The sequence below is a fragment of the Mesoplodon mirus genome (assembly GCF_964341445.2).
Source record: "Mesoplodon mirus genome assembly, chromosome: 11".
NCBI lineage: Eukaryota > Metazoa > Chordata > Mammalia > Artiodactyla > Ziphiidae > Mesoplodon > Mesoplodon mirus.
In genome coordinates this window covers 57,273,420-57,298,052 of record NC_138987.1, presented here as the reverse complement: position 1 = coordinate 57,298,052, position 24,633 = coordinate 57,273,420, and the positions used below count along the sequence as shown (strand labels likewise).

The 24,633-nt window shown below is 44.9% G+C and overlaps 2 protein-coding genes across 6 annotated transcripts in view; one reads left to right on the top strand and one right to left on the bottom strand.

The window, feature by feature from the left end:
• The window catches only part of SMAGP (small cell adhesion glycoprotein), a 34,928-nt gene extending 17,145 nt beyond the window's left edge, over nucleotides 1-17,783 (top strand). For all 5 annotated transcript variants that reach the window (XM_082635216.1, XM_082635214.1, XM_082635215.1 and 2 more), the window contains 2 exons: nucleotides 16,252-16,332; nucleotides 17,029-17,783. In XM_082635216.1, coding sequence (XP_082491342.1) covers nucleotides 16,252-16,332; nucleotides 17,029-17,207 — 260 coding nt within the window. In that variant the 3' untranslated portion in view covers nucleotides 17,208-17,783. The remainder of the gene's footprint in view (nucleotides 1-16,251; nucleotides 16,333-17,028) is intronic.
• Nucleotides 17,784-19,939: 2,156 nt separating this feature from the next.
• DAZAP2 (DAZ associated protein 2) lies at nucleotides 19,940-23,014 on the bottom strand. Its single transcript, XM_082635212.1, has 4 exons — nucleotides 22,906-23,014; nucleotides 21,795-21,913; nucleotides 21,134-21,379; nucleotides 19,940-20,206 (listed from the first exon to the last, which is right to left on the bottom strand). Exons 1-4 carry the CDS (start codon nucleotides 22,916-22,918, stop codon nucleotides 20,078-20,080), a joined length of 507 nt encoding a protein of 168 aa, XP_082491338.1. The 5' UTR covers nucleotides 22,919-23,014; the 3' UTR covers nucleotides 19,940-20,077.
• Between the last annotated feature and the right edge of the window lie 1,619 nt (nucleotides 23,015-24,633).

The window sequence follows — 24,633 nt, the reverse complement described above, 5'->3', positions numbered from 1 at the left end:
ATCTTCCCAGACCAGGGCTCGAACCCGTCTCCCCTGCATTGGCAGATGGATTATTAACCACTGCGTCCGTATTTTTATTTTGAATTACACAAAGGCCTTGATTTGGCCCTGGCATGGTCTGACATCATAATATCAATTCAAAAAGAATTAAGGTCAGGGGCTTCCCTGGTGGCGCAGTGGTTGAGAGTCCGCCTGCCAATGCAGGGGACGCGTGTTCGTGCCCCGGTCCGGGAGGATCCCACATGCCGTGGAGCGGCTGGGCCTGTGAGCCATGGCCGCTGAGCCTGCGCGTCTGGAGCCTGTGCTCCGCAACGGGAGAGGCCACAGCAGTGAGAGGCCCGTGTACCGCAAAAAAAAAAAAAGAATTAAGGTCAAATCCCAGTGGAAGAAGAAGCTCTGTTTAGACTGGCATCATTCCATTCCCTGATGGCCAGTTACTCCCCCCGACTTAGTCCTTTTTTTTTTTTTTTTTTTTAATTTTTGGCCGTGCTGCACAGCATGCAGGTTCTTATTTAGTTCCCCGACCAGGGATAGAACCCGCGCCCCCTGCATTGGAAGGTGGAATCTTAACCACTGGACCACCGGGGAAGTCCCTACCCAACTTAGTCCTTAATAAAGCCAGGCTGTGTGATAAAGCCATCCACAGGGATGTTGGAAACACTCTATCACGGTTCTGGGATGAGACGTTGGCTATTCAGGCAGCACCTTCCACTCATCTAACCCCCTCCCCATGCTTACTCTCAGTTGATGACACGTCTATTTTCTGGAGCAAATTAAAGTTCTCAGAAGAGAACTGCCAAAGGCTCCCACTGCCCCCATGTACCTACTGCCCACCTCCGTGCCCATGTGCACATTAGTCACGAACGATCTCTGCTGTCTGCAGTCAATCCCTTCATCCGTGCACTGGGTCCCATCCCTTCAAGGACATGGCTCCAGCCGTCAATTGTTCCCTCTCATCTGAGTCATTCCTGTCCGTACATAAACAGGCTGTCACTTATCCCATCTAAGAAAAGCAAAAATAAACAAAAAACTTGAACTCTCTTCCCCCTCCAGCTATAGCCCTATTTCCCTGCTCAACTTTACAGAAAAAAAAAAGAGTTTATATTCTGCCTTCAGTGCCTCTCCTTCCCTTTTTTTTCTTTCTTTTCTTTTTTTATTGAAGTATAATTGATTTACATGTTGTGTTAGTTTCAGGTGTACAGCAAAATGATTCAGTTATACATATACGTATGTATCTATTCTTTTTCAGGTTCTTTTCCCTTATACGTTATTACAAAATACTGAGTTTAGTGTCTTGTGCTATATGGTAGGTCCTTGTTGGTTATCTGTTTTATAGATAGTAGTGTGTATTTGTTAATCCCAAGCTCCTAATTTACCCCCCTTTTCCCTTTGGTAACCATAAATTTGTTTTCTATGTCTGTCTGTCTATTTGTTTTATAAATAAGTTCATTTGTTTCTTTGTTTTTCTAGATTCCACATATAAGCGATATCGTATCATATTTGTCTTTGTCTGGCTTACTTCACTTAGTATGATAATCTCTAGGTCCATCCATGTTGCTGCAAGTGGCATTATTTCATTCTTTTTTATGGCTGGGTAATATTTCAGTGTGTGTGTGTGTGTGTGTGTGTATATACACCACATCTTTATCTATTCATCTGTCAATTGACACTTAGGTTGCTTTCTTTTTTTCTTGAACCCACTGTAAACCAGGGGTTTATACTCAGCACTTCACCAAGCTTTTCTTGTCAAGGTCACTCATGACCTCTGTGGGAAAACCTGGTGGTCCTTGTACTTGGTCTCTTTGGCTGCTACTCCTCAGCTTCCTTTGCTTTTTCCTCCCTGGGCTCGGTCCTTGGTCCTCTTTATCTGTACTTACTCCCTTGGTGATCTCATTCAGTCTCATGGTTGTAAAGATGCTGACTTTTAAAATCTCCAATCCAGACCTCTTCCCCAAATTCCAGTCTTTTTTTTTTTTTTTCATACCACACATCTCATGGGATCCTAGTTCCCTGACCAGGGATTGAACCCACACCCTCAGCAGTGAAAGCGCAGTCCTAACCACTGGATCACCAGTGAATTCCCCCAGATTCCAGTCTTGATGTCTGCAATCATGTCCAAAATTGAACTCTGGATCTTCCCCTCTAAACCTGTTCCACCTGCAGGCTTCGCATCTCAGGTAACAGCAGGCCTTCTCTCCCTCCAGTTACCCAGGCCCCAAACCTTGGTGTTATCCGTGACTTCACCCCACATCCTCAGCCTTAACTTTAGAATATATCCAGAATCCCACCACTTTCTTTAAAAAAAATTTTTTTTTTAATTTATTCATTTATTTGGCTGCATCGGGTCTCAGTTGCGGCACGCGGGATCTTCGTCGCAGCACGTGGGATCTTCGTCGACGCATGTGGGATCTTTCATTGCAGCGCGCAGGCTCAGTAATTGCCCTGCAGCATGTGGGATCTTAGTTCCCCGACCAGGGATCGAACCCACATCCCCTGCATTGGAAGGTGGATTCTCAACCACTGGACCACCCGAGAAGTCTCCAGAATCCCACCGCTTTCTCACCGGACTGCTGCTAGACCCAGCCAGTGCCTTTGTGCAAACTAGAAAAAGACTCCCCTCCTTGGGTGGATTCAGCTGTGCCCACGTGCTGGGTAAAATCTGCTTCTCCTCCTGTCCCCACCTTCCCACAGCCCGTTGTCCACACACAAAGAGATCCCTTAAAACTCAGTTTCTGTTTCAATTACCTATTGCTGTGTAACAAACCACTTCAACACTTAGTGAATTAAAACAGCAGCAATTTATTATTTCTTACCATTCTGGGAGTTGGCTGGGCACTCCTCTGCTGTTTTCACCAGTGCTCACTCATGCAGCTGCAATCTGCTGGAAGGTTCACTGGGCTAGAAGGTCCAAAATGACATCACATGTCTACCAGTTGGTACTGGCTGTCGGCTGAGCTGGGGATGCCTCAGTTTTCCTCCATGTGGCCTCTTATCCTCCAGTGAGCCAGACTGGTCTTCCTTACAACATGGTGGTCTCCGTGTTTCAAAAGGGCAGTCTTTGGACTTTCAGGCCCCACTCTAGACTTAATGAACCATAGTCTGTATTTTTTTTCATTATTTTATTTTATTTTTATTTTTATTTTTTATTTTTGGCTGCATTGGGTCTTCGTTGCTGCGTGCAGGCTTTCTCTAGTTGCAGTGAGTGGGGGCTACTCTTTGTTGAGGTGCGCAGGCTTCTCATTGCGGTGGCTTCTCTTATTATAGAGCACGGGCTCTAGGCGTGTGGGCTTCAGTAGTTGTGGCACACGGGCTCAGCAGTTGTGGCTTGTGGGCTCTAGAGCGCAGGCTCAGTAGTTGTGGCACATGGGCTTAGTTGCTCTGCGGCATGTGGGATCTTCCGGGGCCAGGGCTCAAACCTGTGTCCCCTGCATTGGCAGGCAGATTCTTAACCACTGTACCACCAGGGAAGCCCCTATAGTCTGCATTTTAACAAGCTCCCTAGGAGATTCTTACGCACTGCAGAGTTTGAGAAGCACCCCTTTGAAATGTAAATCCAGTCTCTGCTCAAAAACCTCTAAAAGGGTTGCATCTCACTCACTGAAAAAGCCAAAGGCCTTCCATGACCTTCAACGCCCCTCTTATACAGCCCCCTCTACTTCACCTGCTCGTCCGCTCCCCCTTGCTCCTTCCAAGTGACCTCCATGATGCACCTTTAACATGCTGAGCCTCTGACGGCCCCAGGTGCTTTCCAATATTATTTGATGGCCCTACCTTGAACTTGCTGTTACCTCTGCCTGGAATGTTCCTCTCCCACGTCTCCTCATGGCTGCCTCCCTCTCCTTCTATAGGTGTTTATTTTACTCAAGTCACCTCGTCAGGGACACTCTCTGAGCACCCCTATCCACATCCCAACTCCTTATCCCCCTTCCCGATTTTCTTTTCTGTATGACACTAACCAACGTCTAATATCTTTTACTTCTTTAACCTGTTCATTGTCCATCTTCCCCCCTCATGATGTAAATTGTATGACAAAATGTTTTTTCTTTAAGTTGTGGTAAAATTATACATAACATAAAATTTACCTTTTTTATTGCATTTTATTTTTTTTCGATTTTTATTTTTTATACAGCAAGTTCTTATTAGTTATCTATTTTATACATATCAGTGTATACATGTCAATCCCAATCTCCCAATTCATCACACCACCATATCCCCGCCCCCCTGCTTTCCCCCCTTGGTGTCCATACGTTTGTTCTCTACATCTGTGTCTCAGTTTCTGCCCTGCAAACCTGTTCATCTGTACCATTTTTCTAGGTTCCACATATATGCATTAATTTGTGATATTTGATTTTCTCTTTCTGACTTACTTCACTCTGTATGACAGTCTCTAAGTCCATCCACATCTCTACAAATGACCCAATTTCATTCCTTTTTATGGCTAATATTCCATTGTATATAGGTACCACATCTTCTTTATCCATTTGTCTGTCATTGGGCATTTAGGTTGCTTCCATGACCTGGCTATTGTAAACAGTGCTGCAATGAACATTGCAGTGCATGTGTCTTTTTGAATTACGGTTTTCTCTGGGTATATGCCCAGTAGTGGGATTGCTGGGTCATATGGTAGTTCTATTTGTAGTTTTTTAAGGAACCTCCATACCGTTCTCCATAGTGGCTGTACCAATTTACATTCCCACCAGCAGTGCAAGAGGGTTCCCTTTTCTCCACACCGTCTCCAGCATTTGTTGTTTGTACATTTTCTGATGATGCCCATTCTAACCAGTGTGAGATGATACCTCATTGTAGTTTTGATTTGCATTTCTCTGATAATTGGTGATGTTGAGCAGCTTTTCATGTGCCCCTTGGCCATCTGTATGTCTTCTTTGGAGAAGTGTCTATTTAGGTCTTCTGCCCATTTTTTGATTGGGTTCTTTTTTTTAATATTGAGCTGCATGAGCTTTTGTATATTTTGGAGGTTAATCCTTTGTCCACTGATTAGTTTGCAAATATTTTCTCCCACTCTGAGCATTGTCTTTTCGCCTGTTTATAGTTTCCTTTGCTGTGCAAAAGCTTTTAAATTTCATCAGGTCCCATTTGTTTATTTTTGTTTTTATTTCCATTACTCTAGGAGGTGAGTCAAAAAAGATCTTGCTGTGATTTATGTCAAAGAGTGTTCTTCCTATATTTTCTTCTGAGTTTTATGGTGTCCAGTCTTACATTTAGATCTTTAATCCATTTTGAGTTTATTTTTGTGTATGGTGTTAGGGAGTGTTCTAATTTCATTCTTTTACATGTAGCTGTCCAGTTTTCCCAGCACCACTTATTGAAGAGACTCTCTTTTCTCCAATGTATATCCTTGCCTCCTTTGTCATAGATTAGTTGACCATAGGTGTGTGGGTCTATCTCTGGGCTTTCTATCCTGTTCCAAAGATCTATATTTCTGTTTTTATGCCTTGATTGTCTTGATTACTGTAGCTTTGTAGTATAGTGTGAAGTCAGGGAGTCTGATTCCTCCAGCTCTGTTTTTTTTCCCCCGAGATTGCTTTGGCTATTCGGAGTCCTTTGTGTCTCCGCACAAATTTTAAGATTTTTTGTTCTAGTTCTGTAAAAAATGCCATTGGTAATTTGATAGGGATTGCACTGAATCTGTAGATTGCTTCGGGTAGTATAGTCATTTTCACAATATTGATTCTTCCAATCCAAGAACATGGTGTATCTCTCCATCTGTTTGTGTCATCTTTGATTTCTTTCATCAGTGTCTTATAGTTTTCTGAGTACAGGTCTTTTACCTCCTTAGGTAGGTTTATTCCTAGGTATTTTATTCTTTTGGTTGCAGTGGTGAATGGGATTTTTTCCTTAATTTCTCTTTCTGATCTTTCATTGTTAGTGTATAGGAATGCAAGAGATTTCTGTGCGTTAATTTTGTATCCTGCAGCTGTACCAAATTGATTGATTAGCTCTAGTAGTTTTCTGGTGGCATCTTTAGGATTATCTATGTATAGTATCATGTCATCTGCAAACAGTGACAGCTTTACTTCTTTTCCAATTTGTATTCCTTTTATTTCTTTTTCTTCTCTGATTGCCGTGGCTTGAACTTCCAAAACTATGTTGAATAATAGTGGTGAGAGTGGACATCCTTGTCTTGTTCCTGAACTTAGAGGAAATGCTTTCAGTTTTTCACCATTGAGAATGATGTTTGCTGTGGGTTTGTCATATATGGCCTTTATTATGTTGAGGTAGGTTCCCTCTATGCCCACTTCTGGAGAGTTGTGGGTTTTTTGGGGGGGTTTTTTGTTTTTTTTTTTGCGGTACGTGGGCCTCTCACTGTTGTGGCCTCTCCGGTCGCGGAGCACAGGCCCTGGATGCGCAGGCTCAACGGCCATGGCTCACAGGCCTAGCCACTCCACAGCATGTGGGATCTTCCCGGACCGGTGCACAAACCCATGTCCCCTGCTTCGGCAGACGGATTCTCAACCACTGCGCCACTAGGGAAGCCCTCTGGAGAGTTTTTATCATAAATCGGTGTTGAATTTTGTCAAAAGCTTTTTCTGCATCTATTGAGATGATTATATGGTTTTTATTCTTCAATTTGTTAATATGGTGTATCACATTGATTGATTTCCATATATTGAAGAATCTTTGCATTCCTGGGATAAATCCGACTTGATCGTGGTGTATGATCCTTTTAATGTGTTGGTGGATTCTGTTTGCTAGTATTTTGTTGAGGATTTTTGCATCTATATTCATCAGTGATATTGGTCTGTAATTTTGTTTTTTTGTAGTATCTTTGTCTGGTTTTGGTATCAGGGTGATGGTGGCCTCGTAGAATGAGTTTGGGAGTGTTCCTTCTGCTGCAATTTTTTGGAAGAGTTTGGGAAGGAAGGGTGTTACCTCTTCTCTAAATGTTTGATAGAATTCACCTGTGAAGCCATCTGGTCCTGGACTTTTGTTTGTTCGAAGATTTTTAATCACAGTTTCAATTTCATTACTTGTGATTGGTCTGTTCATATTTTCTGTTTCTTCCTGTTTCAGTCTTGGAAGGTTATACCTTTCTAAGAATTTGTCTGTTTCTTCCAGATTGTCCATTTTATGTGCATAGAGTTGCCTGTAGTAGTTTCTTAGGATGCTTTGTATTTCTGCGGTGTCCATTGTAACTTCTCCTTTTTCATTTCTAATTTTATTGATATGAGTCTCTCCCTCTTTTTCTTGATGAGTCTGGCTAAAGGTTATCAATTTTGTTAATCTTCTCAAAGAACCACCTTTTAGTTTTATTGATCTATGCTATTGTTTTCTTTGTTTCTATTTCATTTATTTCTGCTCTGATCTTTATGATTTGTTTCCTTCTACTAACTTTGGGTTTTGTTTGTTCTTCTTTCTCCAGTTCCTTTGGGTGTAAAGTTAGACTGTTTATTTGAGTTTTTTCGTGTTTCTTGAGGTAGGATTGTATTGCTATAAACTTCCCTCTTAGAACTGCTTTTGCTGCATCCCATAGGTTTTGGATCGTTGTGTTTTCATTGTCATTTGTCTCTAGGTATTTTTTGATTTCCTCTGATTTCTTCAGTGATCTCTTGGTTATTTAGTAATGTATTGTTTAGCCTCCATGTGTTTGTCTTTTTTACGTTTTTTTCCCTGTAATTTATTTCTAATCTCATAGCGTTGTGGTCGGAAAAGCTGCTTGATATGATTTCAATTTTCTTAAATTTACTGAGGCTTGATTTGCAACCCAAGATGTGATCTATCCTGGAGAATGTTCCATGTGCACTTGAGAAGAAAGTGTAATCTGCTGTTTTAGGATGGAATCTCCTGTAAATGTCAATTAAATCTTTCTGGTCTATTGTGTCATTTAAAGCTTATATTTCCTTGTTAATTTTCTGTCTGGATGATCTGTCCATTGGTGTAACTGGGGTGTTAAAGTCCCCCACTATTATTGTGTTACTGTCGATTTTCTCTTTTATAGCTGTTAGCAGTTGCCTTATGTATTGAGGTGCTCCTATGTTGGGTGCATATATATTTATAATTGTTGTATCTTCTTCTTGGATTGATCCCTTGATCATTATGTAGTGTCCTTCCTTGTCTCTTGTAACAGTCTTTATTTTAAAGTCATTTTATCTGATATGAGTATTGCTACTCCAGCTTTCTTTTGATTTCCATTTGCATGGAATATCTTTTTCCATCCCCTCACTTTCAGTCTGTATGTGTCCCTATGTCTGAATTGGGTCTCTTGTAGACAGCATATATATGGGTCTTGTTTTTGTATCCGTTCAGTGAGCCTGTGTCTTTTGGTTGGAGCATTTAATCCATTTACGTTTAAGGTAATTATCGATATGTATGTTCCTATTACCATTTTCTTAATTGTTATGGTTTTGTTTCTGTAGATCCTTTTCTTCTCTTGTGTTTCCCACTTAGAGAAGTTTCTTTAGCATTGTTGTAGAGCTGGTTTAGTGGTGCTGATTTCTCTTAGCTTTTGTTTGTCTGTAAAGCTTTTGATTTCTATTTCAAATCAGAATGAGAGGGCCTCCCTGGTGGCGCAGTGGTTGAGAGTCCGCCTGCCGATGCAGGGGATATGGGTTCGTGCCCCGGTCTGGGAGGATCCCATATGCCGCGGAGCAGCTGGGCCCGTGAGCCATGGCCGCTGGGCCTGCGCGTCCGGAGCCTGTGCTCCACAACAGGGGAGGCCACAACAGTGAAAGGCCCGCATACCGCAAAAAAAAAAAAAAAAAAATCAGAATGAGATCCTTGCCGGGTAGAATAATCTTGGTTGTAGCTTCTTCCCTTTCATCACTTTAAATATATCGTGCCACACCCTTCTGGCTTGTAGAGTTTCTGCTGAGAAGTCAGCTGTTAACCTTACGGGAGTTCCCTTGTATGTTATTTGTCGTTTTTCCCTTGTTGCTTTTAATAATTTTTCTTTGTCTTTAATTCTTGTCAATTTGATTAATATGTTTCTTGGGGGGCTTCCCTGGTGACACAGTGGTTGAGAGTCCGGCTGGGCCTGTGAGCCATGGCCGCTGAGCCTGCGCTTCCGGAGCCTGTGCTCCGCAACAGGAGAGGCCACAACAGTGAGAGGCCCGCGTACCCCCCCCAAAAAAAAAATGTTTCTTGGCGTGTTTCTCCTTGGGTTTATCCTGCCTGGGACTCTCTGTGCTTCCTGGACTTGGGTGGCTATTTCCTTTCCCATGTTAGGGAAGTTTTCGACTGTAATCTCTTCAAATATTTTCTCGGGTCCTTTCTCTCCATCTTCTCCTTCTGGGACCCCTATAATGTGAATGTTGGTGCGTTTGATACTGTCCCAGAGGTCTCTTAGGCTGTCTTCATTTCTTTTCATTCTTTTTTCTCTAATCTGTTCCACGGCAGTGAATTCCACCATTCTGTCTTCCACGTCACTTATCCGTTCTTCTCCCTCAGTTATTCTGCTATTGATTCCTCTAGTGTATTTTTCATTTCAGTTATTGTATTGTTCATCTTTGTTTGTTTGTTCTTTAATTCTTCTAGGTCTTTGTTAAACATTTCTTGCATCTTCTCGATCTTTGCCTCCATTCTTTTTCCAAGGTCCTGGATCATGGATCATCTTCACTATCATTATTCTGAATTCTTTATCTGGAAGGTTGCCTATCTCCACTTCATTCAGTTGTTTTTCTGGGGTTTTATCTTGTTCCTTCATCTGGTGCATAGTCCTATGCCTTTTCATTTTGTCTGTCTTTCTGTGAATGGGTTTTTGTTCTACAAGCTGCAGGATTGTAGTTCTTCTTGCTTCTGCTGTCTGCCCTCTGGTGGATGAAGCTATCTAAGAGGCTTGTGCAAGCTTCCTGATGGAAGATACTGGTGGTGGGTAGACCTGGGTGTTGCTCTGATGGGCAGAGCTCAGTAAAGCTTTAATCTGCTTGTCTGCTGATGGGTGGGGCTGGGTTCCCTCCCTGTTGGTTGTTCGGCCTGAGGCAACTGGAGGCTGCAGGCTCTTTGGTGGGGTTAATGGCAGACTCCGGGGTGGCTCATGCCAAGGAGTACTTCCCAGAACTTCTACTGCCAGTGTCCTTGTCCCCATGGTGAGCCACAGCCACCGCCCAGCTCTGCAGGACACCCTCCAACACTAGCAGGCAAGTCTGGTTCAGTCTCCTTTGGGGTCACTGCTCCTTCCCCTGGGTGCTGGTGCGCACACTACTTTGTGTGTGCCCTCCAGGAATGGAGTCTCTGTTTCCCCCAGTCCTGTCAAAGTCCTGCAGTCAAATCCTGCTGGCCTTCAAAGTCTGATTCTCTGGGAATTCCTCCTCCCGTTGCCAGACCCCCCAGGTTAGGAAGCCTGACATGGGGCTCAGAACCTTCACTCCATTGGGTGGACTTCTGTAGTATAAGTGTTCTCCAGTTTGTGAGTCACCCACCCAGCAGTTATGGGATTTGATTTTATTGTGATTGTGCCCCTCCTACCATCTCATTGCGGCTTCTCCTTTGTCTTTGGATGTGGGGTGCCTTTTTTGGTGAGTTCCAGTGTCTTCCTGTTGATGATTGTTCCGCAGTTAGTTGTGATTCCAGTGCTCTCTCAAGAGGGAGTGAGCGCACATCCTTCTACTCCACCATCTTGAACCAATCCTAAAATCTACCATTTTAAAGGATACAGTCCAGTGGCATTATGTACATTCACATTGTTTTGCAACCATCACCATCATCCCTCTCTAGAACTTTCTCATCATCCCAAACTGAAACTCGGTAGCCATTAAACAATAACTCCTCATTCTCCCCTCTTCCCAGCTCTTGATAACCACTGTCTGTCTCTATGAATTTGACTATTCTAGGTACCTCAGACAAGTGGAATCATACGATATTTGTCCTTTTGTGACTGGCTTATTTCAGTTAGCATGATGTCTTCAAAGTTCATCCACATAGTAGCATGTGTCAGAACGTCCTTCCTTTTTAAGGCTGAATAATATTCCATTGTGTGTGTATATATATATACCATATTTTGTCTATCTGTTCATCTGTTGATGGACATTTGAGTTGTTTCACTTTTTAGTTATTGTGAATAATGCTGCTGTGAATATTGGTGTACAAATATCTGTTTGAGTTCCTGCTTTCATTTCTTTTGGATAGATACTCAGAAGTAAAATTGCTGGATCATATGATAATTCTGTTTAGTTTTCTAAGGAACTGTGAAGGCATGAGTTTTTGCTTGTTGTGTTCACTAATCTATGCCCAGGACCTTGAATGGACCCTGGCACAGAGTACACACTCTGTAAATACTTGCTGAATTAGCCTTTTAATTTCTCTGTCTATGAACCTGGAACCTCAGTCTAAAAAGGCTGTGTGACTTGTCTGACCCAGCTTGCTCCTAGCGGTCTCACATTAACTCTTTTTTTTTTTTTTTTTTTGCGGTACGCAGGCCTCTCACTGTTGTGGCCTCTCCCGTTGTGGAGCACAGGCTCCGGACGCGCAGGCTCAGTGGCCATGGCTCACGGGCCTAGCCGCCCCACGGCATGTGGGATCTTCCCAGACCGGGGCATGAACCTGTATCCCCTGCATCGACAGGCGGACTCTCAACCACTGCGCCACCAGGGAAAGCCCCTCACATTAACTCTTAATGCTTGTGGTTTCAAGTTCAGGACCCCCAAAGCAGTTCCTTATAACTTGTTCTAGAATTTTGCTGAGGAACTATATCAGTTTCACCAGTTGTTTACAGAATCCATCTCTTTCTGTGGCCCTTCAGGCTCCTGGCCCCTCTGTCTTTCTCAGAAGTTCCTGTATCATCAATAGTGATCCCATTTACATGTTCTTTCGGTGCCCTTGGCTGTCACTTACCTGGATCCCTTTTAGATTAGCTTGGTGCTTTCTGGGTTGTGTCCCTTCTCTTGAGCTCACTTCCCCACGTCACCAAGGCTCCTGCTCTCCTTTAGTACGGAAATCATTCTCTTTGATAGGAGACAGAGGCAAAACAGGCTGGGAGAGTTCTAGTTTCTCTATTACCTCCAACCTCTTAGCTTCAGGCCCAGATAGCAAGCCTGGCCCATTTCCTTGTTTTTGCTCCAAATATAACATTTTTTTTTTTTTTTTTACTTTACACCGGCCTCTCACTATTGCGGCCTCTTCTGTTGCAGAGCACAGGCTCCGGATGCGCAGGCTCAGCGGCCGTGGCTCACGGGCCTAGTTGCTCCGCGGCACGTGGAATCCTCCTGGACCGGGGCACGAACCCGTGTCCCCTGCATCAGCAGGCGGACTCTCAACCACTGTGCCACCAGGGAAGCCCCAAATATAACACTTTTTAAATTGCCCTTCCTATGTGTTTGCCAACTTGAGCTGTATAGTGCTTCCTGACACTATTCTTTTAAGTTTCTGCTTTTAACCTTTATGTGCATTTTTGAAAAGATTCACATTCTGAAATCCCATTACTGGAAATGGGCTTACAGGAAAGACAGAATTGGGACAGAACACTCAAAACTTATGAAACTTTGTAACGAGAACCCTAGAAATACAACAGTCTGAATTAAAATATTGGCAGTTACATCTCCACCAACATTGAACCTTGAATCCCTGTCTGTCCTAGCCCCCCTGTGCTCTGGGGAGTGTGCTTCCTCCTTTTAGAAGTTGGTTCCAGAGAGACTTAACTTTCAACAGAGATTATTTTTATCAAAAATAAAAATCTGATGTAGGATCTGCCTTCTTCTAGTGTTTTCTCATAGAGGTAGATTTCATATAGAGGTAAATTTCTTACATGACTCTGCCTTCTTCTAATGTTTTTGTATATAATTATTTTTTTTGTACCTCCTTCATTTGTACTTACTGCATCACCAGATGGCTTAGTATAAGTGGAAACCAACTGATAACTGCGTCCAAGGAAGGTACTTCTAGTGCATTTTATGTTTCTTAAGGTCTTTATTGATGAAATGTACTCTGCAGTTGTAGAAAGCTTGAGGTTGCATATGAACCATTGTGACTGATATCATTCTGATATCATTCCCTGCTCACCAGTCGCCTGTGAGCAAGTTCACATTAAAGGAGCCCTCTTTGTAATGCAACGGTCTGTATTTGATTGTGGTCCTCTGGTTTTTCTTCCGCAACTGTCCATATCTTTTAAAACCCTGCACTTTTGGAAAGCTCGTGCTGCCTCATAGTTATCTTTTGTTACCTCTTCCTCTTTTTCCCTATTGGAAAAAAAAGAAAAGGACAGTGGTAGGAAGGCTTAGTATAAATACCTTGGGCTTTGGAGGGACTAGTCCTGGATTCAGATCTTGGCTCCATCCACTGTTCCTTCATGTGTAATACGAGGGATGTCACTTAACTCTTCCCGGGCCTCAGGGTCCACATTGGCAAGTAAAAACACCTGCTGTGAAGTGGTTGGTATTCTAAGGATTCATAATTATGTATACGAAATGCCCAGCACAAAGCAGGGACTTAGCCAATGGCAGCTGTTATAATTGGGATTATTTGCAGAATTTCCCAACTAGGAATCATCTACCCTCCTGGATTCTCTTTCTGAGGACTCATACATATCTGTTCTCTGAAGCCTCACTAAAATTCAGCTCCATGGTTGGGTCCTTGGTGAGCCTCATCACTGCTGCTTGCCCAGCATCTACGACAGTGCCTCTGGCACGTGGTAGGTGCAAACTAAATTCTTTTTTTTTTTTTTTTTTTGCGGTACGCGGGCCTCTCACTGCTGTGGCCTCTCCCGCTGCAGAGCACAGGCTCCGGACGTGCAGGCTCAGCGGCCATGGCTCACGGGCCCAGCCGCTCCGCGGCATGTGGGATCTTCCTGGACCGGGGCACGAACCCGTGTCCCCTGCATCGGCAGGCGGACTCTCAACCACTGCGCCACCAGGGAAGCCCCAAACTAAATTCTTGTTGATCAATTGAGCTGAATCTTACTCATCTTTATATTGAAGCTTCTGTACATACATTATTCTTCTCGATGCTTTGTGTATCTTAAGTTCTCAAATGTTTAAGAAAGACAGAACTGTGAGAGCAGCTGTATAGAACTCTAGGTCAATGGTGGGAAGATGGTGTGCAGCCCCAGGACATTTGGGGGAGGAAAGCGTGCATGGTGAGGGGCAGCAGTCTGAAGCAGTGATCAGGTGGATAAACTTCAGGGCTTGTCTTTGATGGAAGTCACAGCATAATCTCAGAAGTGACAGCCCATCACTTTGGCTGTATTCTGTTTGTTAGAACCTAGTCACTGGGTTCAGCCGACACACAGGGAGAGGGGCTTACACAAGGATGTAAACACCAGGAGGTGGGAATCATTGGGATTCATCTTAGAAGCTGCCTACCACACTCCTGTTTTATGCATGGGAGAGAAACTGAGGCTCGGAGAGGTTTGGTAACCTCAAGGTTACCTAGGACTATGCTGGGGTGGGATTCAAACCTAGAGCGGCTTTCCCTTTTAATGATGCTTGCCTGCACGTTTTCTCCTTTAGCCTTTACAATAGCCCTGCAGAGTTGGTTAATATAGTTCCTACTGGTTACAGATGAGAATGGATGGATGAATCAGGAGATGTAACCATTTGCCCGAAGCCACAAAGTAGCTTACTGTATCACTGCTCCTAAAGAAAGAGTGGAGGGCTTCCCTGGTGGCGCAGTGGTTGGGAGTCCGCCTGCCGATGCAGGGGACACGGGTTCGTGCCCTGGTCCGGGAAGATCCCACATGCCGCGGAGCGGCTGGGCCCGTGAGCCATGGCCGCTGAGCCTGTGCGTCCGGAGCCTGTGCTCCGCAGCGGGCGGGAGGGGCCACAACAGTGAGAGGCCCGCGTACCGCAAAAAAAAGAAAAAAAAAGAGTGGAGAAGGGTTTGGCCTGGCCCTGGGAGCAGGGTGGCGATCCAGGCAGCCCACATCTACTTTTCCTGTGGCAAGACCAGGACGGTTCAACAAGCCTCCCCTGGCCTGTGTGAGAAGGTCTTTCAACACCACTGACCCCTCTTGGCACTGCTCCCAGGCTCACCAGACCACCGCTAGTGACTGAATTTCCCTTGTCCTGGATGGAATCCTGAAGATGTCGGGCGAGAGACAGGAATCAGGCTCAGGCCCTGTGCTCCGGCCGCACTGGCCTTTGGGTGCTCTCATCTCGGAGCTTTGATCCAGGCTCTTCCCTCTGCCTAGAATGTGCCCCGCCTCCCGCCCCTTTCACCCTGTAAACTCCTACCCCTGCTTCAGCCCCCAGCTCAAATCCTGCTTCCCGGGGAGGCCCCTCTGCCACATGCCCTCCTAAGCTCCCAGATGTTGCCTTTGCCACACGTATAACAGTCCTTAACTGTGAACTTGCTGTGGTGGAGGCTGAGCTCAGGGAAGGTAGACCATGTCTGTTTCGCTTGCCCGCAGTGTGCCTGGCACACACCTGGCAGAGAGTAGAGTGTTAATGAGTATTAACTGCTATTAGTATTTATTGAATGAATACTGAGATGCCTCCTGTGGGTTATTTTAGGGTCAGTCAGACTGTTTTCCCCAGGATACCTCTGTCCTGCAGTAACTAACCTTTTCAAACCCCTACACTAAAATGCTAACTAGGAGAGAACTGAAGGGCTTCCCGACTTCTTTTGGAAACATTTAGAAGTCTGGGTAGTGACTTTAGGAGTGGGACTTTCAGGCTCTGAAGGACAGATAGACCAATAGCAGAAGGAGACATGGGATATATTTTAGGGTAGGAGAGGCCTTATTTCAGAACCTTTCAAATTGCAGGGCTTACTCTGGAAGCATAGAAAAGGGTTTTAATAAGGGAACGAGCATTATTTCATTATTAAAAAATAATGTTTACAAAGAGTTTGTAAAACAGTGAAGAAATGCATGTGGCATATAATATAAATATATTGATATATACATGTATATACATTTATCATTTGATCTCATTTATGCAAAAATGTATTCCTAATAATAGATAGCTTACCCTTATTGAATTACTTAATACATGTCCCAACAATCCTATAAAGTAGGTACTATTATCTCTGTTTTCCAGATGAGGATGCTGATGCACAGAGGGGTTAGGTAATTTTCTGAAGATCACACAGCTAGTAAAAGAGCTCAGATTGGAACCTCGTCAGTCAGCTCTAGAGCCCATACTTTAACCACTGTGTTAGAGAGAAATCCATCAAAATGTTTATCGTCTTTGGTGGTGGTTTGTTTTCTCTATTCTCCAGGTTTTTCTATACAGATGTCCTATAGGAATTAAATGATAAAAGTCTGAATAGGGAAGAAGGTGGGGTAGTGAAATTGAAGGACAAACGTGTTTTAGAATAAAAGAATTCACCCCATTTCCTTTTCCACTTTGCTAAATTTTCCAGAAGAACTGATGGCCACCCCAATCCTACAGGCCACTGAGGCCCTGTCCCCAGAAGCTGAAGCCAGCACAGCACTCATTGCAGGTAACAGGCTCTGAGCCAAATCAAGGGACCTTCTGAGCTCAGGGGCTCTGTTGCTCCAGAGACAATGTGATAGACCAGGATTTTCCCTACATGGGAAAGCACCACAAATTAGAGACCAAATCCATTAATGGGCTCGTTTTGGCACGCAAGTTATATTACACACACACACACACATAAGGTTATAAAAGACTCTTAGAGGCTTCGTGTCAGAGGTACTGCCAGTAAATGACAGGTTGGGAGGTGGCCACAAATAGCTGCAGTGCATATGGGCACTACAGTTGAGTATGGGGGTAGGGATAAGGATGTGTGCAGTTTGTTGAGGGGGTGAGAAAGAGGATGGGAGGGATCAGAAACCCCTACAGGAGGCTATGAATTTAAAAACCCTTCCTGTTGGGATAAGCGATTTCCTGTTTCCCTCCTTCCTGTTTCTTTCATAATTATCAGGAACTGGTTGAGAGGGAGCTCAGTTTGGTCAGAAATCAAAAGCCTAGTTCCCTAAGCACAGAGACTCCAGATACCACGTACCAAGGAAGTCGGGCTTGTTGGGGGAATACAGATTTGGAAGTGGACGCTGGTTATAACTTCAGCAGGAGGACCCTCACCAAGTGAGGGAATCGTCTAATGCAGGGGGCCTTGTGAGTTACTGAGACGTCCTCAATCCTGAAACCTCTCTGCATTCTCCCTCTCCTTTCCAAGTTGTTATCACAGTGGTCTTCCTCACCCTGCTCTCAGTCGTGATCTTGATCTTCTTTTACCTGTACAAGAACAAAGGCAGCTACGTCACCTACGAACCTGCAGAAGGCGAGCCCGGCGCCGTCCTCCAGATGGAGAGCAACTCGGCCAAGGGCAGGGAGAAGGAGGAGTATTTCATCTAATGGTTCCCAGACCCCAAGGAGCTTATCCAGGCTTCAGTGCTAACACACAGTTTATTAGGTGAAAGTGTTATCTGAAACCGGTGAGAAGCATCGACTGATACGGGCAGAACTGAGCTCCTTCTGGGACACAGGTACAAGTGCTAACATCACCGACGCCTGGGACCGGGGACACGAAGGAAGCTGCTCGTGACGTCTCTAGCCAGGCCTCTGTCATACAGCCGGTGCTTCTGGCTGACCAACGAGGTTGAGCTGTACCAGGCAATGCTGGAGTATGTGCCCAGTCATCTTCACTCTTTTCACAGGTCGAAGGGAAGGAGGAGAGTTGGGGGTCACTGGATGCTCCTCTGTCCCATACCTGGTCACCTAGTGACAGCCCAAGTGGAAATAGTGCCCCATAGAAGTTCTTCCCAGAGGCCGGACACCACAGTGAAAGGCCAGGCCAGGAGGGGCAGGAGACTGTGGAGACCTCTCTCCTGATGAACGTGCCACATCCCTTAATCTGAGCCCTTCCTTTCCATATTCCCCAGCAAGCCAGACTTATGCTATTTTTCTCGGAATTAAAATCTTTCATTGATACAGAAATCAGATTCTCATGTGCAAGAAATAACTACACTTTATCTTTGCTTAAACTTCGACAGTTTCTTTTGCTCACTTAACTCCTTTGCCTGTGTTCTCTCCCAAGCAAAGGGGGCCCCAGGGAAGTTTCAGAAGTTCCCAGAACAATCTCAGGGTCTTGAAACAAAGATGGTCCTGGGAAGTTTGTCCCAGAAGTGTCATTAGAAACATACCCTGGGGGATTAGTTGTTTAGCCTCCATCCTGGCAAGGGCCAGAATTTCCCAGACCCATTCTGCGTACACACAGAGGGAACCAGGAACAACCTACCTACCACTTTTCCCACCAGTGCCCTTTATATCAAGCCCAGAGAGGCTTCTTGGAGCTAACTTCGTCTCAAAATGAGGTACGTTTAAAAGGTACAATGTTTTGGTAGAAATCACTAGCTCTTCAGGTATTTACTTTGGAATTAAGCTGTATCTCTTTCGAGGTCTTAAATATATTGCCTCCATTGTTCAAGCTCAAGTCCACCCAAGGTGAGACCCAAGAGTTGAGGGATCTTGGCAACCTAGGTTCCAGGAGTTTTCAGTATTTCTCCAACAGGATTTTGGAAAAACTGAAGGTCATCCTGAACTTACACAAACTGTTACACTAAAAAACATCTTCCTCAAGTCAAACTTAGGGGCAAGTTAGGAGAATCAACTGTTCCCTTATTTTTTTTTCCCCTTATTTCTAAGTTTATGTTCTGAATTCCTCTGGCATAATAGGCTCGTAAGAATCTGAAAGAGCTTAGGAAGTAAAATGAAGAAAAGTTAAACATCTAGAATGGAACTCATGGAAATGGTCAAATCCTAGCCTTGCACTCCGGCATTTAGTTGAAAGGCTTCATTTAAAGAAACAGAATGACAGCGGCACTTCCCTGACTCCTCGGTGGGACGTAAAAGAAGGTACATACAGAAGAGGTCGAAAAGCAAGCTGAGCAAAGAACCCTCGAAGTGAGGTGTAATGCAACTTCATCACTTTATTCAAATCTTCAAAATAGTCTTTATTCTACATTTTTAGTATAAAAAATCCACAAGTTAAGTGCACCACAGTGTAGAGAGAGACATACAACGCTGAACTTCCATAACAGTCAATGGTACAGTCAAACATCACATGTACAGAACACAAAATTTAGATGAACTGAAATTATAAGATAAAATAAAATAAAATCCAATTTTAGAGAACAAAAATCAAAATGTTAAGGATCCCTGAAATATTCTTAACCCTAATGAGATTTCACTGGACTCAAGTCATTTAGTAGTGAGGCATTCACAATATGACCCCATTAACCCGGCTCAGGAATTCTTGGGAGCCGTGAGTGCCTGCATCAGACACTGACAGGAAATGGTAACCAATTTTTGATCTGAAAACTCCCCTTAATTTGGCTCTAGAGTCATCAGGCTTTTAAATGCATCCTCCTCCTTGCCCCTCAAATTATAAACAAACTGCTGTTTACAATACAGTTTGCATCCTTTGTTAAAACAAAGCTCAGCTTTTCTGGCACCAAAGCAAATTTGAGTTTGCAAATTTGGTTCGTGTATGAAGAGACAACCTACGAGGAGGGTCCAAAAGGCACCCTCCACTTTTGCTTGAGGAGAAGCAAAAGCAGAAGTAATGGGGTCTGTGCTTGGGGCACGGGGTTTCAGAGGATCCTTTGTGAAAGACTAGTTAAAAGATGACAGGTGGGGAGAAGTGCAAGGAGAGAAGGAAATTAGTTTGACTGGCTTTCTGTCCTGCACCATTGATTCAATGGAGATCGGTGGGAAGGAATGGAAGACGAGGGTTGAGGGTAGGACGTGGGGCAAAGGACGGAAAGGAAAAGGCAGATAACTAATGCAGTTCATTTATAACAAGTAATATAAATCAAAGACTTAAAGGAGATTAAAGACCAATCAGAATAATTTGGCAACTTTAATTCTTAGGAAGATCAAAGTTCCCTCCAAACCTAATTTGATGTTTTATTACTAAAAGCAAAGACCAGTATGGTACAGTATTACTCCAGAGGAATTAAAGGAAGATCCTTAGGGCTGCTTTACCCACATTCATCTTATGAATGGATACCTCCCCTACCTCAGAATGCTTTAGGGCGGTACTGCTACCATTACGTGGTTCCTTATTACGTTTGAAAAGTGCCTGAAAGTTTGGGCACCAGAAAGACACCCCAACAACATGTGTCTAAACTGCAACTTCAGGTTAATATGACTAAAGCAGTTACATTGTGAGAAGTGCTGAAGGTATGTGATGTCTTTCCCGGCACAGAGGTGGCCTTGGTTCTTCACCAGATGGTGTAGCCACCATCTGAGCCACCCATGAAGAAGTTTCCCTTCCGCTGAGTTACAAGGACATTGGCTCCCTGCATGACTGCGAGCTGAGCAGCATTGGGAGGGCATCCAGGGGGAGGAGGCTGAAAGGAAAAGACAATATTGATTAGACACAGGGCAGCTGTGGAAGGGAAGTGGACAAAGGTGAAAAGAGGACCAGTCGGGAAGACGGCAATGTGCTAACCCATGGCAACTCAAAGAGCTAGCAATGCCACCAATTCAGGTACAGCAGGTCTCTAGTCTCTGTGAGCCCAAAGATATAAACAGGAAACCCACTCATTTAAAGGGTTCCAGGTCCAAGATAAAGCCTGTGGATACCTTCTGAGTGTGAGTAGTCCAGACCCATAGGCATTTTCAGGGCAGAAAATCACTCCTACTCACATTCTAAAATACAGGGAGTGGGTACTAGGTCCAGGGCCTTATGTCACAGGGTCCAACAGTTTTCAAATGGCCCTGGATAATCTGAAAGCTCTACCTGATGACAGCATTCTCACCTCATCCCTAGGCTGTGGTTATTGAGTAGATGGTCCTAGCAAGGACCATCTGGGCTCTAGTTCCCATACACAGGAGAACTAAGCAGGAGACATAACTAAAAGCCTTTGTATCTTTCTAAATGTAATCTAATGGGGATTGTGCATTCTACTTTTGTAATCATCATGGTTCCTCATACAATGCCATACTGATGGCCAATATTAAGTAAATGCTTATGGAATGAATGAGCAGTGTTACTAGACCAGTACCAAAGTGAACTGGAAAAGCAGCAGGCAGGACTCCTAAGACAGGAAAACAAAGGAATCTGATTAACTCAGACACCGGTGAATGTGCCAGATGCTACTAACTTGCCACAGTTCTCCTGCCCCCTCAAGTGCTTTCTGCCTGCCTACTGGACATCGGTGCTTGCACCAGTACCAGCAACTATTACCCAGGGATGATGAAAGGATGACTATGTAGTCATTTCAGAAAGTTAAAATACACAAGGGTTGAGTTTTTTGTGACAAAGTCATACTCACAGGAATGTTTCCAGCAGTAGCACCAGCTCCAAATCTGGCACCTGCATCATACCCTCCTTCCACCAGCACTGCTGAACCAGGTGGATAGATGGGACCAACTGGATAATAAGCCATGGGGATTGTGGAACCTAAAGGTCCAACAGCCACAGACTGGGCCATGGGAAGATACAGTGAGGCGCCAGGAAATGCAGCTGACATGGTGGGGACTGTGGCAGCCCCCGGGTGCACAAAGCTCGGACGATAGAGCTAAAAGAGGCAGAAGAGAAGGCAACTAGTTACTTTATGACATTCGTATTTCAGATCTCTTTAATGAGTCAATCCTTAATTCTCCTTGTGCAGATTACACTCTGAGTTACACAAGTTGCCTTTCCACTGCCATTAAATATTCTCCTGGATCACTTCCTGCTATAGCTAATGTTAGGCTCAAGGAACGCCAACTCATCTTCTTAACCTCAGCCTGTGCCAAATAACATAAAATAATCAGATAATGCATTCTCAACCCCAACAGAAATTGCTGAACTATATAATGTTTTAGATTATTCATGTGAGCATTCTTTCCTGTTTGTGGAGAGTAAATAAATGCGTGGAGTCAGACTTAGCTAAAGACTGAAAACGTGATCCAAGAGTATTCCATTAATAAAGTCTAATAAACTGGAAGCACCTCTGAGTAGGCAGGTGGAGCATCAGTATAGGGTGGAGCCTGAGGAAGATGCAAGGTCTGAGGGTACACAGGATTCCCAGGAGGCTGCACCGGGTAGGTTGGCTGCGTTGGATATTGACCTGGAAGACAAGAAAACAATGCATGTTGCCTAGAATACAGAGTCACCAAAATAAGGCAAGGCATACTGGGTAGCCTAGCCGGAACAAGCAGAAAGAGATTTGCAAACAGACCGACTGCCCTGAAGGGCCTGATCCCTGGAGCCAAGAAAATAAGCATCCTCTTTGCACCCTTATAACGGAAGATGCTGGATTCCAACTGGACAGGAAAAACTCTTTCCAGGAGAAGACTGGTGTCAGGGGAAGTCTAGCTGGGCCCAAGATCCTTCCAGAATGCAGGGCAGCTCTGGGGACCGCTTCTTGCCGATGTTTCAAGAGTGTGTCCTGTCTCTCTACTCTGGGTGGTCTCCAAAGGTCTGGTTGTAACTGACCAAGACCTCATGAGTAACAGTGGTTGTGCTCATCGACCTCACAGGTTCCTACTCAAGGTCGACTTCCAAATAAAAAAAGTGAGTGGTGGAAGTGAACCTTGAGATCGGAGAGGGGGTTGAGGGGAATGTCCTGACACAGGAACCGGCAGACGTTCTGGCCGACAGCGAGACTAAGGGGAAAGAGACCCGTCGGGCCCGCCTGGACCGCCCACCAGCGCCGGCACTTAACTAGTTAAGCCCAAGGGCCTGCCGTGGTTCCGGAGCGCGGCGCCCCGCCTCTGCCAGCTCTCCATTGGCCCACCCAAATCTCACCTCTAGCTCCCCATTTGCTCCTGCAGATGCCCATCTCTACAAGCCTTCTCTCCCCCCCCCACTGCCCCCCCAACCCGAGCCCGCAGCTCCAAACTGCGCCACAGAGTTTAAGGGGGAAAGGGCCGGGAGGGAGCGAGCGGCCGTAGTTCGAGGATGACAAAGGCGTCCGGCGCAGCCCAGGGCACTGCAGCTGGCCCAGGAGCGCGGCGCAGCTCTCCCCAGGCCTGGCGTCCAGTGACCCTGGGCTCCGGGCCCGCTCGCTCCGGGCCAGCACTACTTCCCCCGGCGGCCTCAGCCGCCCCTTGTCCTTGCCTTTGCTGTTCATGGTGGCTGCGGGTCCGGTTCGGCTCGGCGTCGCGGACGGTTATTTTTTTCGTCCTCTTCCTGTTCGTAGTCACTTCCGTGTCACGTGACGATTTGTCCGCCTAGCGTCACCCGACGCCCGAATGCCGCTGCCACCGGAAACCCCGCCCCTTCGCCCGGCCTCCAGTAGCTGGAGGGAGGGCTCACGTGATCCCGCCCGCTAGTGTTGGCCCCGCCCACTGGGTCTTGTCCTCCAACCCCTACCCTCGTCTCTCGACTGGAAGAAAACCAAATACAGGTATTGTCTCGAAACAGGAACTTCTCTCTCTTGGGCGCTCGGAGGCAGTACCATGAAACTATTCTCCGGAACCTTTTTCCACCTACGCACAGTACCTCAAGGTCATCTCACCTTGACAGTCTTTCCACGAGGGGCATAGATTTCTACAAACGTCTCTAACTGCCTGAGATACGCTCCCCTCCCCAACCCTTGATTTATCGATCACGCGTTCCCCTCACTCGAATCTTCGCTGCCTGTCTTGCCGACAGACGGTCGGTATTTATTTCTGTGTCGCTTTCTCACCATAAAGAAGGGTATGCTGTGTTGTGTCCCTCCCGCAGCAGCTAGCACTAAAACTGGCATACTCGTGGTACCCAAGCAGTGTCTGTGGCCCGGCCCTTCCTTTGGTACCTGTTACAGGCACCAGTACGGCACCCTACGTGTATTTTCTCCGTGTTATCACTTCTCTTCTAACTTAATTGTTCTTAAGGGCAAAGATGCCATCCTTTAAGGCAGCAATTAAGTTTTTCCTTTCGTTCTTCATTTTAAGATATCTGCTGAGCGCTTGCTATGTGCAAGTACAGAGATGGAGCTGAACAAGACAGCCCAACACTATTTCCTCATGGAGTTTACATTCTGTACTGTAGGAAGAATATTAGAAAAGCATCTGAAAAGGGAAAGCTTTGGAAAGAAAAGTCCTCAGTAAACATTAGAAGCCTGATAAATACTTACTGATGAATGACTTGAACCACTGAAAAGAGCTGTACTCACTTCAACTCAGCAATCCCTTGTTTTTCTCTCCAGCATCGTATTACAGTTTGCAGAGCACCCTTAAAATGCACGATTTTATGGGGTCATCACAGGTCTTCACAGCAGCCCTGTGTGGCAGATGGGGCTTGTTTGATCATTCCTGTTTTTCAAATGAGAGAATTGATTAAAGAGATTTGCTCTAAGTCACACAGTGAGCAGGTTACAAAGTCAGGTCTTGTATCCCGGTTCCCAGGTTCCCAAGTCAGTTTTGTTTTGTTCTTATCACTTCACTCTGCCTATCATGGCTAAAATACTCTAAAAGCCCAATTTCCAAGACTATTTGTATTTGGAGTTCTTTTAGGTTCCTTCCCTTTCGGTAGATTCATATTGTTTATTTAGTTCAGATTAATATTAGTATGTTAAAGCCTATGATATTTACCTTTTCCTGTATTTCTGACTCTAATCTTGAAGGCAGGCACGGTGTTAGATATTCACTCATTCAACAGTTCTTCAGAGAACACTTACAAATGCCAGGCACTGTTCTAAAACAAAACAAAGCTCTTGCTTTCCTGAATCTCACCTTCTGGTAAAAGGGCTTGCAAACTTTTTGGACCAAAATTGACAGTAATACGCTTTAAATCATGACCCAGTACACACGCATTTATAAATATACGTAACTGAAAATTTTATGATCTGATACCTCCTGTGTA

Bases quoted from the DNA above. Each gene is read 5' to 3' on its own strand.
- DAZAP2 (XM_082635212.1), bottom strand. The intron at 21,380-21,794 runs GTGCTTCCAGTT...TGCCTCTTTTAG, and splicing joins CTCCACCTGCCTACTCAGAG to CTCTATCGTCCGAGCTTTGT. The intron at 20,207-21,133 runs GTGAGTATGACT...TTTTCCTTTCAG, and splicing joins CTACTGCTGGAAACATTCCT to CCTCCTCCCCCTGGATGCCC.